This window comes from Myripristis murdjan, chromosome 1 (assembly GCF_902150065.1).
Source record: "Myripristis murdjan chromosome 1, fMyrMur1.1, whole genome shotgun sequence".
NCBI classification, from domain to species: Eukaryota; Metazoa; Chordata; class Actinopteri; order Holocentriformes; family Holocentridae; genus Myripristis; species Myripristis murdjan.
In genome coordinates, this window is record NC_043980.1 from 1,299,461 (window position 1) to 1,317,045 (window position 17,585).

Here is a 17,585-nt window from a genome sequence, read left to right on the forward strand (position 1 = left end):
TCAAAACTTTCCACCAATGGGATTTCTTGGGACTTTTTCCCCTCACTCAGGACAAACTGAGGATACAGAATCAGTTGAGTTTGCTTCTCTTGCAATTTGTCCTAGGTTTTTTCATAAAATGACTGGACTATTAGTATGAAATATGCATGCTAATTCTTTTTTCCCCCTCCTAAATAGTATGGTAGTATGAGTATTGGAACGCAGGGAGAGACATCATCATCCTGCTCCGGTGGCTGGAAATTAAAATTTCAGCCAATCAAACCTTCACAAATCTGTAAACATCCTCTCTCATCCACCTGACCCTTCAAAATAAAAGAGTGTTTCTCCCAAAATATGATCCTGTTGGTTTGCTCTTGTGACTGACCCGTCCCAACACCGAACTTCCTGTTTCAACAGGAAATACAGCAGATCAAAGTAAAGGTTCATTTCATTGGGTGTTTGGTTTAGTCTTTTTTTTTTTTTTTTTTTTTTTTTTTTTTTTTTTGTATTATTATTATTATTATTGTTGTTGTTGTTGTTGTTGTTGTTGTTGTTGTTATTATTATTATTATTATTATTAGTTACTTTAATTTCATTTATTTTATTCTATTTACTTAGGATCAAATAGGGTATTTGGAATATAGGATGGGATATAGGAGCCTGATCCACACCCCAGTAGGTGGCGGTAATGCCCCTTCGCAACGGTGGCCAGCCGCCGTTAAACACCATAAAGAAGAAGAAGGTTTAGTTTAGTCTGGTTTAGTTTGGTTTAGTTTGGTTTGGTTTGGTTTGGTTTGGTTTTGGCCAGCCTGTTCCTGCAGTTCCGCTCCACAGCAGCAGGGGGCGGTGTCGCGTACAGCGCCGCCCGGTCTGTGAGTGTCATGGCGGCTCCCAGGTGGAGCAGTGTGTGACGGTGACAGTCGTTTCAGGTGAACTTGTGTGTTTTTCAGAATGAGCGGACAGAGGAGACGCAGCGGCTGAAGGTGAGAGGCTTTTAACCGGATGCGGCGGCGGTTTGTCTCAGACTGACAGCAGAGCGGAGCCCCGCTGCGGGCGGAGCTCCGCCAGACTCCGTGTAAAGAAAAGGTTAATGTCGTGCTGCTTGTTATTGATGGGCGGTAGATCATGATGGCAGCTCTTTCCTGAATGATTAGTGTCTGCTGTTAGATTCGGCTTCATGTAATCCACCAAACAGCCCTCAGGCCGGGGGGGGGGTTCAGCCTTTATATGCGGTTCCTCGGTGTTTGGCGGTGAGAGCAAAGTCACAGCGGGGTCTGCGGGGCTGAGTCTGCGGGGCTGAGTCTGCGGGGCTGGGTCTGCGGGGCTGAGTCTGCGGGGCTGGGTCTGCGGGGCTGGGTCTGCGGGGCTGAGTCTGCGGGGCTGGGTCTGCGGGGCTGGGTCTGCGGGGCTGAGTCTGCGGGGCTGGGTCTGCGGGGCTGAGTCTGCGGGGCTGGGTGGATCATCCTGCCGCCGAACTCAGCAGCACCCTGCCCTGACCCCAGAACAGCTCTCAGGTCGGCGTCTGGGAGCTGCTCGCAGTGCCCACGAGCAAGGCAGCATCGATCTGACAGATTTGTTAACGGGGTTTTGAACGCACCGGACATCCGACACACAGCCTGGCCTCAGACACACAGCCTGGCCTCAGTCGCTGAGGGATGAGCGCAGGTGAGGTCAGGTGTCTCCTGCCAAGAGGAGCGCACAGAGTAACACGCGACAGCTGCTCTAAAATATCAGATTTTCTGTTTTGACACCAAACAAAACAGATTCTGACCTGCAGAGACAGACGGGTCACGTGACCCTGCATGCTCAGAATGTGGACTTTATCAAATGATACCATGCACCTCAATTATAATAACAATATGGACTTATGATAATAACGAGGTCTTGGAAAGGACGTGCATGTCCTTGTCATCTCTCTCCATTTATTTTGTGTATTTCTTGAATTACTTATTAATTTTTAAATGTTTTATATTGTTGTTCTCTCTTGTCGCTGCGTTATGTTTTTAATGCGATGCTTTATGCGTGAGAGCTGCCACAGGGAGGCGTTAGAGAGGAAACTGACCCTGCGTTCCAATACTCATACTACCATACTATTTAGTAGGGAAAAAAAGAATTAGTATGTCCCAATACATACTAAACTACATACTTTTTAAGGGCAGCTGCAGTACATACTAAAAGTAAAAAGTATAAGTATGCGATTTGGAACGCAGGGTTCGAGAAACAAGAGTCACACAATCTGTGAATCAGAAACATGCAGAGTCTGTATCAGGTTATTGATCAGTATTGGTGCATCGATCTGCAGACATGAATGTGATGGTCTCTGCGGTTCGGACGGCCCGGCTGCTTGTCCGAGCCGACCTGAAGCGGCTCGGCAGTTTCCTGCCCCGCCCCCTTCTGTGCCCCGCCCCTGCCGGAAGCCCCGCCCCCTCGCTCACCTGCCAGCACAGCCGGAGCTTCGCCTCTGCCAAGCAGGTGAGTCTGCACGCTGCTGCTTCTTCATGTGGATAAAGATTTGTTTTGCAGCCAGACGGAGCCTGTGTTCCAGTCCCCACACTACCACACTACTTAGTATGCAGGAAAAAGAACGAGTATGTCCCAGTACACAGTGTGTCAGATGCAGTATGCCAAGAGTACCAGGATGTTCTACTACATCCGGTCAGATTTCGCAGTCTGCATGTCAGCATGCTGCTCTGGCCATGCTGACCCACAATCCTTTGCACAGCGGACGTTACGTGGTACTGACTGAGCTGTGTGTACAGGCCACGCCCACATACGGACGACAACACACACACACACACACACACATATGACACTCACCTGGCTCAGGTAAGAAGATCAGAAATCAGACAGAGGACAGCACAGTATGAAACAGCACCGCCATTTTGACAACAATATTCAAATGTGGAGCTACGGACGGAGGAGGAAGTGAGCGAGAGGGTCAAAGGTCAGGGACGATGTATGTAGTGTGTCCCAATAGTATGCATACCCATGCATACTGCATACTACACTGCATACTTTGTAAGGGCAGCTGCAGTACATACTGAAAGTAAAAAGTACAAGTATGAGATTTGGAACGCAGGGCCTGTCTGAGCTGTGGCGCCCTCTAGTGGCCGGACAGCGCTCACTGCAGCTTTAAGTTACTTTGTTTTCTAAAAAACAGGAAAAGGACAGACGGCAGCATCTCACCAACAAACAAACAAACAAACAGAGGAAATAATTTGAGGGGAAACCTTCAGCGTCGTTTTTACATTTTCTCATCCTCATCCTTTCCTCGCTGTTTAGTTTTCTCTCTCAGCCTCACTCCTCTCTCCTGACTGATCACACACACTTTCTGTTTGACTCTCCTCGTGCGCTTTGTGTTCCATGTGTTTGTACGGAAAGTGCTTTACAAATAAAGTCTGGTTGATTGATTTGATGGATTGATTGATTGATTTGATGGCTCGCTCCCTGATTGGCTGAGAGGCGGGGCTGCGTGGTGCGGCCGGTCGGTGACGCTGTGGTCTGTCCTGCAGGTCAAAGGTCAGAAGAGCCAGAAGGTGAAAGCGAACGCCGACAAACAGGAAGTGGAGATCAGGCAGAGGATGACGGTGGCGGCGCTCGCTGAGGCCATGAACAGAGACATCGGTGAGCAGGAACCACAGACACTGATGATGATGATGATGATGATGATGATGATAAAGATGACTTCAGACTTTCCAAATGAAAACTAAAATACTTTTTAAATCTCAGTAACAGAGCCAACAGAACTCAAAGTAATAATATTAAAAAAGAGAGGCTTTGCAGCTGAAAACACCTGCAGGGAGAGAGACAGATTTCAAAAAGAAGTAAAATATGAATCCACTTTCTGCTTTTCCTCCGTCCCGTCAGTCACAACAGGCCGTGTGTCGCAAAGCAGGGCCAACGTTGATGATGTCATCAAGCCGTGGCGGGAAACAGACGATGAAGCTCTAGACGTTTTAAGCGCTCGAATTGATTTTAATTCATCAACTCGTCCCGCTGGAAAGGCCCTGGGGCCGGATTCTCTAAAGGTTCTTACGTTTAAATTTCCTCTTAAGTTCCGCTTTTTTCTTATATTTGGGTTTAAGAAGAATCTTAAGATATTAAGAAAGATCTTAAGAATGCTGGCAACTTTATTCTTATGCTTTTTCTTAAGAATAAATGGGATTCTTGAAATAAATGATCGTACTATTTTTCTTGAATAGTATGGTAACTTTAAGACAGGTAAAGGTCGTCTTAAGTAACCACATGCTGTGTGAAGGTAAGCTATTTTTCAAACATCTTTGATTCATTTAGAGCCAAATTTGATTATATAACATAGATTAATGTAGTAATACCTTAATAATTTTACATTGTATAAGTTAACAGAGATAATCATCATCTAAACTGTAATTCAGCCTAATATCTAAACCAGTATTTAGACACATATAGACACATATATTGTTTCTGAGTCTATATGAGGACATTTTGTTTAGCCACCAGTCACCACTCAAGTTAGCTAGCACTACTGCAACTAATGTAGCACTAGATAGATAGATAGATAGATAGATAGATAGATAGATAGATACTTTATTCATCCCGAAGGAAATTCGCAGTTTTTCAGCAGTATCCACAGATTACAGATTAAATAAATAAAAAATAAAGAATAAGATCTAAGATAGACCCAGTTTGCAAAAAGCAATGTGCAAAAAAATCATGTGCATAGGTGTATAAAATAAAATGTGCATAGACGTAGGTCAATGTGCAAATTTAGAAGAAATATACAGTACACACAGATGATAAATAGCAGTAAGCAATATAAACACTATAAACAAGGAATGTAAAAAAATGGAAATATGAACAATTTAAACAGAAGTATGAACAATTATGAATAATGCAACTAATGTAGCACTAATGCAACTAGCTAGCTACAGTAACCTTAGTTAGCTAACGGTAACTTTTCGAACTGGTAATTTAGTTGCCAGTCGCTCGCGCTGTTTGTTTACATAAAGGTGGATAGGTGCGAAGTTCGCAAGTGGAAAAAATAAAGAAGTACGCAAGTGGAAAAAATAAAGAAGTTCGCAAGATAATGTGTAGTTCTTAAGAAAATAATGGGGAACAGCACCTGAGAACATTCTTATGAACTTCTGATTTTTTTCCTCTTACGAAACGTCTTAAGATTATTAGTAAGAACTTTTTAGAGAATCCGACCCCTGGTTCCCTAGAATCAGCCCGTCTGAATCCAGATGGGGTTAAGAGCCCTGACACACACGCACACACACACACACACACACACACACACACACGCACACTTTTTTTTTCTTGTGCCGTTTGCAAACAGATGCCCGACGTTTCAGACTCTCGCCGTCATCGGGGCGACACAGAGACGATGTTCCCTGTTTCCTTAAATTTCCAAACTGTTAATATGTGACATTTCAAGGCATCTCATTGGATAATTACAGTGATGACATTTTCAGGTCACCTGTGTCACGTCGCCAACAAGAAATCAGCTGGTAGCTCACCTGTGTAAGGTGTACAGCTTTACAGAACGCACCTTTTTGTTTGACATAAATAAAGTTTTTATTGTTGTAATGATAATAATAACAATAACGACATCATCATCATCATCATGGTGAACTCGGTGTGTGTGTGTGTGTGTGTGTGTGTGTGTGTGTGTGGCGTTCAGACCACGTGCTGGAGGCTCTGCTCCACACGGCGGCGGACGTGGACGCCCTGGAGCCGGACTCGGTCCTGGAGGACGGCTGGATCAAGGAGGCGGTGAGCCGCTCCGGCATGAAGTTCAGATGGGCCCGACTGAGCGAGAGCCGGGAGAGAGAGAACCGAGACATCCAGAGGAGGTAAACACACCCGGGGTCAAAGGTCACACAGCCAGCTCAGTGGGCGTTCCTCAGTTCACGTTCTTGTGTTCTTGTGAAATGTCATCAGTCCTGCTCCAATTCAAAGTTCACACACAAGAATACAAGAACACAAGAACAAACAAGAACACAAGAACACTCAAGAACACAAGAACAAACAAGAACACACAAGAATACAAAAACACAAGAACAAACAAGAACAAACAAGAACACAAGAAAACACAAGAAAACACAAGAACAAACAAGAACACAAGAACACACAAGAACACACAACAACATACAACAACCCATAAGAACACAAGAACACACAAGAACACACAAGAATACAAGAACACACAAGAATACAAGAACACAAGAACAAAGAAGAACACAAGAACAAACAAGAACAAACAACAACACAAGAACAAACAACAACACAAGAATACAAGAACACAAGAACAAACAAGAACAAACAAGAACACACAAGAACTAGAGTTCTCATCGGGCCTGAAAATTAAGACCCGACCCGACCCGGGCCTGACTGGGCCAGCCCGAGGCCCGACCCGACCCGACTAATTAGCCGAACTTTAGGCCCGACAGCCCGATAAAGCCCGAAAAAAAAAAAAAGCCCAAATTCGCCATTATTTAGCAGAGCCGGTCGGCCGCGGCACCGGGGCACCATCAGTCGGTATCAGGCGGGCCATCAGGCAGCTCACCTGTCAGATCCGGCAGACCTGACCGGTGGGCGCGGTATCGGACGGTGCCGCGTCCGGCCCGCCTGATGCCGACTGATGGTGCCGCGGCATGTGCGGGTCAATACGGTAGTCTAGAAAACTGGAGATTTTTTTTTTTTTTTTTTCCCGTGTGCCCCCAGTTGCACTGCCCATAGCAGAAACCGTGCCTGCTGCCGAGTCTGCCAGCACAGCGGGATGCTGCTGCAACTCTCTCTCACTTGTTTGCGCTGCGCTCGCACAGCTGGTTGTCTGTCTGTCACTGAAAGTTTAGCCTCCAAATCCAATCCAGTCTCTCACTCTCTCCACCAGTCACATAAAAATGAAACGTCATAATCAATAACAGAACACATAATTCTATTTTTTTTATAAAAATAAATAAATAAATAAAATAAAAAAAAATCCCCCACAGAACCCGACCCGACCCGACCCGCCCAATTCACGTAAATTTTAGGCCCGACCCGACCCGAAAATGTCGGGTCGGGTCGGGTCGGGTCGGGTTCGGGCAGAATATGAGAACTCTAACAAGAACACAAGAACAAACAAGAACACACAAGAACACAAGAACCAACAAGAACAAACAAGAACACACAAGAACACAAGAACAAACAAGAACAAACAAGAACACACAAGAACACAAGAACAAACAAGAACAAACAAGAACACAAGAACCAACAAGAACAAACAAGAACACACAAGAACGTGAATTGAGAATTGCCCAAAGTCAGGTCAGGGTTCCCACAGTTCCGGTGTCCTGGCCCTCAGCTCAGAGTGTGGAACAGGTGAGACACACCTGGTGGAGATCTGCCCTCCACGGTTTGGGATTGGATTTGTTGTGTCCCGCCGCTGCAGAGGACCTGCTCATGTTGTTTTAAGTCGAGGCTCAGTTTGTCCGTTTGAGTCGTCCTGAGACTCACCTGTCGCTGACTTATCTCCTGAAAACTGTGTGAACCCTGCACTCGAAGACGATTGGATCAAGTCCCAGGTGAGGCGACCTGCCTCACCTGTCAGGTGGCCTCTGGCTTCTGAAGACACGACACACTGAACATAACCAGCGTGACGTCTGGTTTCTAGGGCCGGGACCATATATTTATCTCCTGATTTGATTTGTCACCATACCCATAATTTGATTATGGATTGTGATTTGATATTATGGTTTATGGTGTTTGTTGTTGTTTGAATCCTCCTCTAGTTTGTGTCTGTAAAGTTTGACGAGTCTCAGCTTTCCAGTCAAAGCAACTGATGCAGCTCCAAGACTGTTTAGGCCCCAGTCTGCACACACACACCATTTTACAACAGGCCACAAGAACACATGTGGACTGCAGGCTTTGGGGCCCAAACTGCATGGGATTAGCAGAAGGTGGGCGTGTCTGCAAAGGGGAGAGAACCCATTTTCATTCACACAGCTGGAGGTCAGAGGTCAAGGGACCCTGCTGGAGACACACAGGACAGATTTTCCCTCAAAAAACTTTATCTTGACTTTGCGGCGGCGATGTTTACAGCCAAGTCTGACTCGTTTGGTACCGACAGGTTCCTCAGGTCGTCTATAATAAATAATAATAATAAAACTTTATTTGTATAGCAGCTTTCATACAAGAACTGCAGCTCAAAGTGCTTCACAATAAAAAGAAGAACATTTGAAAACACATTAAATAAAACATTAAAAAGAACAAAACACAGCACAGGGTGGAATTAAAAAGAAAAGGCTAAAAATTGAAATAAAATTTGAAATAAAAGAAAAGATGCAAATAAAACAATAAAAGACAACAGTGTGGAACAAAACAGGAGCTAGTTAAAGGCTAGATTGAAAAGGTGGGTCTTTAATCTTCTTTTAAACATGTCTAGTGAGCTGGCTTCCCTCATGTCTAAAGGTCGTGTGTTCCAAAGCTCAGGGGCGTAAGTAATAAAGACTACTTTCACTCAATATTTTCACTTAAAATTGATTTAATTTTAAAAAAGTCCTAAAAAAAATAATAGTGATGATGCTGAAGTGACTGGGGCTGATGTTCGGCGTCGGGTCGGAGCCGGTCGGTCTGTGATGTTGTGGCGTCTCGTCCCGCAGGCCTCCAGCCGACCCCGCCCGCCTGGTGCCCCGCCCCCCGGTGGTGACCATCATGGGCCACGTGGACCACGGGAAGACGACGCTGCTGGACAGCCTGAGGAAGAGCCAGGTGGCGGCGTCGGAGGCCGGCGGCATCACCCAGCACATCGGAGCCTTCCTGGGTCAGAGCTCGCAGAACAAATCATAAGAAGGAATAAACGCAGAACGTCTGACAGAACCTTGTCGTTCCACCGCCTCCCGACTCATCATCACCCAGAGGGACGCCGGGCCGTATTTCAAAATAAAACAACAGATTTGATCACCTCCATCTCCATCGGCTCTTCAGGTGTTCCTCAGTCAGGAGGCGGTGGAACCTCAGCAGTTTGTCAGGTTCTCTGTGGTTCTACAGCGTGCTCAGTGCTGCCCCCGCTGGACAAAACCCTGAACTGCACTCTGTGTGTGTGTGTGTGTGTGTGTGTGTGTGTGTGTGTGCAGTCCAGCTGCCGTCCGGAGAGAGGATCACCTTCCTGGACACGCCGGGTCACGCCGCCTTCTCCTCCATGCGAGCCCGAGGAGCCAACGCCACCGACATCGTCGTCCTGGTGGTGGCGGCCGACGACGGCGTGATGGCGCAGAGCGTGGAGTCGATCCGGCACGCCCGCACCGCCGGAGGTCAGGCCACGCCCTTCCCGCGCTCACTCCTCACTCATCTAAAATTACATAAGTCATATTTTTTCTTGTTTCTCCATCATGGCACCAAGGAGTCACACTCCTTGTATGTTTCCTAGGCAACGACTGATATTGATTTTTGATGGCCGACACCAATGACAGTTATTGGTAATCCAGGACGCTGATGACTGATATTTAGGGCTGATGTTAATTTGTAGCTAATCTGATAATTGCAGCGTCAACAGCCACCAACACAAACCCTGTTCAGTTATTGAAAAAGTCTGGTGATCAGTCCTGACAGATGATTGGTCAGTGTGATGTTCCTCAGCCTGTCAGTGAACCTGGCTCTGGTTCTGGGTGTGTGTGTGGTTCTGTGTGTGGTTCTGTGTGTGGTTCTGTCTCAGTGCCCATCATCGTGGCGGTGAATAAGTGCGACAAGCCGGCGGCGGCCCCGGAGCGGGTGAAGCAGGAGCTGCTGGCTCACGACGTCGTGTGCGAGCAGTTCGGAGGAGACGTGCAGGCCGTGCACGTGTCGGCGCTCAAGGTACCGCCGCACGCCACCGCGGGGCTCACCGGGCACCGCAGGCACCAAACCAGTACCACCAGTACACACTGATGGAAAGGGATGGAGCACTCAGCAGTGCTGCATCTGGGAGAGAAACAGGCTTTTATTCTGAAGGGACAGGTGGAAGAGGATGTTTACAGATTTGTGAAGGTGTTATTGGTTGAAATTTTAATTTGCAGCCACTTCCGCAGGACCACGATGATGATGATGATGATGTGTGTGTGTGTGTGTGTGTGTGTGTGTGTGTGTGTCAGGGGGAGAACCTGCTGGCTCTGGCTGAAGCCACGGTGGCTCTGGCCGAGCTGCTGGAGCTGAAGGCCGACCCGAGCGGCCCGGTGGAGGCCACCGTCATCGAGAGCCGCACCGACAAGGGCAAAGGGTTCGTCACCGCGGCAACGTCCCGTCCAATCAGAGCAGACCACACACACACAAAAAAAAAAAAACGTCACAAACAAATGTCACTTGGCAAAAATGTTTTTGTTAAAGGAAACGACCAAAAGAGGCAGCTTTCAGCGTCAAGTAGCTAACTGTGCTAACGTTACCTCTGCTAACTCTGCTCTCAGTTTGCTAACTTTGGCTCTGGCAGATTTCTGATCTTGTTTGATGAAAAATAAGATTTTTCTTCTGAAGATAAAACCGAAGAGTCAGGAGAAAAGATTGGTTAGTTTAGTTAGTTTGGTTAGTAGCAGTCAGTTTTAGGTTTGGTAACGCGTGAGCTGCCAGGCTGGTCCAGAGTCAGCTGAGGAGTAAATCTGCGTTCCCTCCGTCAGACCCGTAACGACGGCCATCGTCCAGCAGGGGACGCTGAGGAAGGGTTGCGTCCTGGTGGCGGGGAAGACCTGGGCCAAGGTGCGCTTCCTGTTCGACGAGCACGGCCGGGCGGTGAAGGAGGCGGGGCCGGGCGCCGCCGTGCAGGTGGTGGGCTGGAAGGAGCTGCCGTCGGCCGGAGAGCAGATCCTGGAGGCCGAGACCGAGGTGAGGAGCCGCCGCTTTGACGCTGGAAACAAGGCCGGCTCATGACGTTATTTATTTTTTATTTCATGTTTCATTTGTTGTCAGTTTGGTTCAGTTCAGCTTCCAGACTGGGTTTGCTGGGTTTGCTGGGTTTGCTGGTTTCACTTCAGTTTGTCTTGTTTGAAGATGTTGAGTTCGAGTTGAGGTCTTCTTGGCAGCAGGATCAGTTGGCGTCAGGTTTTTAATGTTCGGGCCATTTTTTTTTCTCTCATTTTTGTTTATTGAGATTTTCCAGGGCTTACATGTGTCAGTAGTTCAGTTTCAAAGTTTACAGGCCCAAATCAGGACCGGTATGCATAAAAACATATACATTTCTATTACAGGAGAAATTAACAGTGCAAACTCTATTGGCTTTCTCAAAAGGAAAAAAATTGACAGTAATATATTTTCCACAACCCTGAGTTAATGTCCTAAAACAACAAGCAGAACACAGGAACAACTGGAGAATAGAAAAAAACAAAACAAAACAAAACAAACAAAAAAAAAACAGAAAAGACATCTGGAGCATAAATAAATGAAGAATAAATAAATGGGATGTTGGGGGCGTGTTGACCAAAGTGACGCTCGTCCCGGCAGCACCGGGCGCGGGAGGCGGTGGAGTGGCGGAGCTTCCAGGAGGAGCAGGAGAAGCTGCAGGAGGAGCAGCGGGCGGTGGAGGCCAAGCAGCAGCAGCACCAGGAGGCCTACAGGAGGGAGCGCGAGCCCCTCGCCCACCTCAGCTGGCGCCAGAGGAAGGCGGCGCTCTACCGAGCCAACCGGCAGAAAGCCGCCGTGAGGCCGAGCGAGAGGCAGGAGAGCCGGCAGCTCGCCCTGCCGCTCATCATCAAAGGTGAGCAGACGGACAGGTCTCAGGTAGACAGACAGACAGGCAGCAGGTCGTCCTGACGCCGCAGGCTCGGCTTACATCACCATCAGCTCAAACTCACATGGAAAAGAGTTCAGACTCTCACAGAACTATTTAAGAAGCCGATTACAGAAACACAGTATATACAGCTGTCCCTCGCTATAACGTGGTTCACCTTTCGTGGCCTCGCAGTTTCGCGGATTTTTTTAGTGCAATTTTGCATGCTTTTTTTTTTTTTTTTTTTTTTTACAGCGCATTGTGTTCTGCGTCCTGATTGGCTAAGGGACTGTAGTCCATTGTCAATCAGTCTCCTCCGTGCCGTGTCTCCTGTACAGTACAGAATGCCTTCATTCTATAATACTGGACTTATTTTTCTACAAAGGTTTGAACTTTGAGAGTTTAAACAAGAGAGAAAAGTGAGAAAATGTTAATGCCTGTCTGAGAAAAGTGTATAAAGTGTGTAGTGAGGGGTTTTACAGCCTTAAAACATCTAGAATAATTGTAAAAAATAAAGCTGACTACTTCGCGGATTTCGCCTATTGCCGGTTATTTTTGGAACGTAACCCCCGCGATAAACGAGGGACCACTGTATTAATATATTTAAAAAGATCTGTATTCATAGTTAAAACAGGATATTAACAATAGAATTTAAAATGGTCTAAATTGTTAGATAAGATGTTAGATATTAGTTATGTACAATAGTTCATACAAACAATGAAAACAATGAAACAGTCTTTATTGTATATATTTTTGCATTTATATTATTTAATTTAATTTTATGTTTCCATTGCTGCTGTAACACAATAAGTTCCCAGTTTGGGATCAATAAAGGACATCTTTCTATCTATCTATCTATCTATCTATCTATCTAACATACAAAATGGACAGTTATGGTTGAAAATAGTTTCAGCAGCTGGAACAAAAAATATTTCTGTTCAGGAAATCGCACATCGCTGAATCTCTGATCCCAGATCCAAGCAGTGTGTATGTGGATTAAAATAAGAGGCACAAATCCAAATCTTTATTGTCCATCAAGCAGAAAATGTCCTTTGGTCTGACGAGTTAAAAGACACAGACGGACAGGAGGACAGGAGACAGTTATCAGAGCCGATATTCACAGTTTATCAATAATCAGTGTTTTCATTTTGATCGGTGCACGAAGCTGCACACTGTCTCGAAATTCACAAACTCTGAAATTTGGTTGAGAAATGAAAAGAAAGGTTGCATTCTTTTATTCTTTTCCAAAATAAAAGAATGCATTTCTTAGCAAAGTATGTTATGATGAGTAATAGTCTGCATTTTTTTTTTTTTTTTGAGTCTGAATAAAACCCGTGCATGTCGTGTAGTAAATAAAGGCGGTGATTTAAATCAAATTCTCTTTTCAAAACTGATTTAGTGAAAGAATGAATCAGGCTCCGGAAATCCCCGCAGCAGGGAGGCTCCGCCTTCAGGCTGCAAATTTTATGCAGCTTTACTGGAGTTTGATAAAGTCTGTGCCTCTCCCTGACTGTGTGTGTGTCCTGACCTCTGACGTCTGACCCCTGACCCCTGACCTCCGGGGCCGCCAGGCGACGTGGACGGCTCGGTCGAGACCATCCTCAACATCCTGGACAGCTACGACGCTCACGAGCAGTGCCAGCTGGAGCTCGTCCACTTCGGCATCGGAGACGTTTCCGAGAACGACGTCAGCCTGGCGGAAACCTTCTCAGGTGAGACGCCGCCTCGCACAAGCTCGGTTCATCTTTCTGTTTATTATCGTTTTTGTTATTGTCGTCGTGTGGTCGCTTAATTTGTACGACGGCATCTCAGGGCCCCTGCAGGGAGGGGAAAAAAAATATGGAGCCAGGGAGGGTTAGGGTTAATGTTCTCTGAGAAAAAACTTGGAGATTGAAGTCATGAATTTACCGGAAAAAAGTCAAATTTGAAAAAACAAAAGTTGAAACTTCCGCGAGTTTTAGACAGTTTTTTCATTTTTGTTTTCTTGGAAATTTCTCAGATTCTTAGAATTTTCTTGTAAATTTTTGACTTTATTGTCTCTATCAGTTTTTTCTCGGCATATAGAAAAAAAAAAAAATCCTGCTACTGTGGCCGTCAATCGCCGTCATAAATTTCAATTTCTGTCCTGTTTCTCTTGGATTTTTTTTACGGTAGCTTGTGTGTTTTGTGTAATGACTGAAGAAAACACTGCCTCCCTGCAGAGTTGAGCTTAATAAAACAGAAAACCAGATGGAGATGTTTTCCCAGTTGAATCAGGGAAACATGGGAGGGAAATGTTCACCTCCTGGGGTTCGGTTGGTTTTAGTTCTGGAAACACCCGGAGGAGTCGTGGAACTCCTCGTCTTCCTCTCGTCCCTCCAGGCTCCATCTACGGCTTCAACGTGTCCGCCAGCAAGGCCCTGCAGCAGCTGGCGTCCAGGAAGAACGTCCCGCTGCGGCTGCACACCGTCATCTACAAGCTGATCGACGAGCTGAAGGCCGAGCTGAGTGCCAAGCTGCCGCCGGCCGTCACCGAGAACATCGTCGGTGAGTCAGCTGACCCGCCGCCGTCCGTCTGTCCGTCCACGTCTCAGCTGCCTCTCTGAAACCTGAGCAAACTGGCTCCATGTCAGAAACCTGCAGGGAAAAGGCAGTGAGCGACAAGAGATGACCTAAAAACTTATAAGAAATTAACAAAAGAAGAAAATGACTCAAATTTAGCTCCAAAGGTAAAGAAAATAAAATAAAAAGAAGACAAAATGACATGAAAATTGGAAAAAAAAAATCAAGGGGAAAAATTCCAGAAAACAATATTTATAATTATTATAATTATATATTTAAAATGATGTTCTTTGGCTAATTCAGCTCATTTTCTTTCATTTTTATTTTCAAGGTTCTTTTTGTTTGCTTCATATCAGGTCATTCCCATTCCAATTGTTTTTTTATTTGTCTAAATCTGATGTCATTTTCTGGTACCTTTTTGCTGACGTCCTGCCTTTTCCCCATGTTGCTGACGCTGATGCTCGGGCTGTAAAGGGTCAAAGGTCAAAGCTGAGCGTGGACGGAGACAGCTGGACTTGGTTTGAAAACCGAGAGCGAGCTCCTTCATGAGTTTTGGTTTTGGTGTGCGCAGGCGAGGCGTCGGTGCTCGCCATGTTCGAGGTGACGGCGGGGAAGAAGAAGGTTCCGGTGGCGGGCTGCAGGGTGCAGAAAGGCCAGCTGGACCGACGGCTCAAGTTCAGGCTGACCCGCGGCCGAGAAACCGTCTGGGAGGGTGAGCTCACCTCACACTGTGATGATGTAATGCTCACCTCACACTGTGATGATGTAATGCTCACCTCACACTGTGATGATGTAATGCTCACCTCACACTGTGATGATGTAACGATGCTAAGATCAGCAGCTTCAACATCTGCTGCTCGGCCTGCAGGCACAGCTGACGCAAGGAGCAGGGCCACAGGTTAGGGTTAGGGTTAGGGTTAAGGTCAGCAGAGATCAGTAGATTAAGGTCAGCAGGGGTCAGCAGATTAAGGTCAGTGGAGGTCAGCAGATTGATGTCAGTAGAGGTCAGTAGAGGTCAGTAGATTGAGGTCAGTAGATGTCAGCAGATTGAGGTCAGTAGATTAAGGTCAGTAGAGGTCGTTAGATTAAGGTCAGCAGAGGTCAGTAGAGGTCAGCAGATTAAAGTCAGTAGAGGTCAGCAGATTGAGGTCAGTAGAGGTCAGCAGATTGAGGTCAGTAGAGGTCAGCAGATTGAGGTCATTAGAGGTCAGTAGATTGAGGTCAGTAGAGTTCAGTAGATTGAGGTCAGTAGAGGTCAGTAGAGGTCAGCAGATTGAGGTCAGTAGAGGTCAGCAGATTGAGGTCAGTAGTGGTCGTGAGCCGTCATTAGAGGCTGTTCCAGGCCATCAGAAGTCAGTAGAGGCCATCATGAGTCATTAGCAGTCAGTTAATTAGGGACTTCAGAGGTCATTAGAGGCTGTTGAAAGGTCGTTAGCAGTCACTACAGCTTGTTAGAGATCATTAGAGCTCACGACACTTCATTAGAGGTCATTAGAGCTCACGACACTTCGTTAGAGCTCATTAGAGCTCTCGACACTTGATTAGAGATCATTAGAGCTCACGACACTTGATTAGAGATCATTAGAGCTCACGACACTTGATTAGAGATCATTAGAGCTCTCGACACTTGATTAGAGCTCATTAGAGCTCACGACACTTCGCCGTCAGAGTTCGATAGGGGTCGTTAGAAGTCGTTAGCTGATGTTGGGGTTCATTACAGTTCATCAGATGTTAAAGGTCATTAGAGGCCAAAAACTTCATTAGAGGTCGTCAGATCTTGTTATAGGTCATTAGAGACCATTATAGGTCGTTAGGGGTCATCAGAGTAGCTGTCGTCAGAGGTCAGAGGTCAGAGGTCATCAGAGTCTCCTGTCCCGTCCTGTCAGGCTCTCTGTCGGCGCTGAGGCACCATAAGGACGACGTGCAGGCGGTGAAGGTCGGGATGGAGTGCGGCCTGTCTGTCGACGCCGCCGTCGACTTCAGGGTCGGTGATGTCATCGTCTGCTACGAGGAGCTGGAGGCTCCGCAAGCCACCGCCTGGGACCCCGGCTTCTAATGCACATTACCCATGATGCTCTGCTGCTGTGAGGCCACAGCCGGATGGGAACGCCGCAGGGTCGTGGGTTCGATTCCCATGAGATCAAAAGTAAAACTGTAATAAGTTAAGACGTCTTTTCCCTGCTGCGTTTTCATATAAATGTCACATCTCATCTTGGTTTGAAACGTCAGGACTCACAGGAGGCGGCAGGTGAGCTCCGCCCCCTCGCAGCGGCAGGTGAGCTCCGCCCCCTCGCAGCGGCAGATTCACACCAGGGATCAGATTCAGGGCATCTCCACACCTGTCTGCCTCCAGCTGAACTGAACTCTGGGTAGTTTGTTCAGGTGTGACACCAGCGGCCTCACCTGAGACCCCAGACCCTGCAGAGTCCGTCTAGAAACCGTTTGAACTGTAAATATGTGAAGAGCAGGTGTGTGTGTGTGTGTGTGTGTGTGTGTGTGTGTGTGTGTGTGTGTGTGTGTGCGCTCTGGTCACATGATGACTGCAGTATCTGCCTGATGGAAATAAAACAACACAATGTGTTTCAGAGTCAGACACTGAATTTACTTGTTTTCTGTTTACCTGGCAACCCTGCTGGCACCAGACACGTGTTCAAGGGCTTTAGGGGCTGGATTCACCTTGATCATCAGCTGGGCCGCCCTGAACGAAAAGCAACGAAAAGCTTTTTTCTTTTCTTTTCTGTTCTTTTTTCTTTCTTTTTTTCACGAAACGTTGTACTAACTGAATAAATACCACACACAGCAACACAAAACTGCTCAATCATGTTGTAACTAGAATATCCGCCGGAAAAAATATTTTTTTCATGGACTGATAGTTATACTTCTGCCGACTTCTCAGTCATTTTTAATCGAACAGTTGCCGTGACAACGACTCACCAACACAGTTGATTTTTATCTACAACCAACTTATATTAACAGTTATATTTAAATACAGGCTACTGCTTTCCAGTGTCAGCCACAACAAACATCTGTCTTTTCATAAACTCACCGGCAGATGTTTTATTTCAGCTGGGGGTGTGTCACTCCAATTTAACGTCAGCTCTGATTAATGTGGCTAAGCAGCAAAAGTAAGGACAGTAAGCAGTCACATTAAGGCTGAACAGAGTTATAGAATCACCTTTTGAGGCTGTTATCAATTTACCTCTGAAATAAAGACCACAGTTTTCACAGATGTGCTGATTTATTAAATGTTCATTTCAATGTACAGATGCAAACAAATTGACAAATTAATTAAATCAATGGCCTAGGAAACTCATAAAGACTAAACAAATTAATAACGATTAATAGGCTAATTAATAACTGATAACATTAACAC

At 46.2% G+C, this 17,585-nt stretch overlaps 1 protein-coding gene across 2 annotated transcripts; it reads left to right on the forward strand.

Annotated features, from left to right (window-relative positions):
• Positions 1-804: 804 nt before the first annotated feature.
• mtif2 (mitochondrial translational initiation factor 2) lies at positions 805-16,805 on the forward strand. Of its 2 annotated transcripts, none has more exons than XM_030048748.1 (14): positions 805-962; positions 2,282-2,451; positions 3,492-3,603; positions 5,642-5,813; positions 8,604-8,764; positions 9,078-9,254; positions 9,656-9,795; positions 10,071-10,195; positions 10,587-10,791; positions 11,407-11,659; positions 13,243-13,383; positions 14,033-14,197; positions 14,784-14,924; positions 16,099-16,805. In XM_030048748.1, the coding sequence occupies exons 2-14, from the start codon at positions 2,284-2,286 to the stop codon at positions 16,266-16,268; spliced, it is 2,130 nt and encodes a 709-aa protein (XP_029904608.1). In that variant the 5' UTR covers positions 805-962; positions 2,282-2,283; the 3' UTR covers positions 16,269-16,805. The 2 variants fall into 2 exon arrangements, with proteins under 2 accessions (XP_029904608.1, XP_029904654.1); XM_030048794.1 differs by lacking the exon at positions 805-962 and adding an exon at positions 987-1,065.
• The last annotated feature ends 780 nt before the right edge of the window (positions 16,806-17,585 follow it).

Excerpts from the sequence above, each read along its gene's own strand:
- mtif2 (XM_030048748.1), top strand. The coding sequence starts at position 2,284 with ATGAATGTGATGGTCTCTGCGGTTCGGACGGCCCGGCTGCTTGTCCGA. Across the intron at positions 10,196-10,586 it reads CGCACCGACAAGGGCAAAGG|ACCCGTAACGACGGCCATCG; the intron begins GTTCGTCACCGC and ends TCCCTCCGTCAG. Across the intron at positions 10,792-11,406 it reads TCCTGGAGGCCGAGACCGAG|CACCGGGCGCGGGAGGCGGT; the intron begins GTGAGGAGCCGC and ends TCGTCCCGGCAG.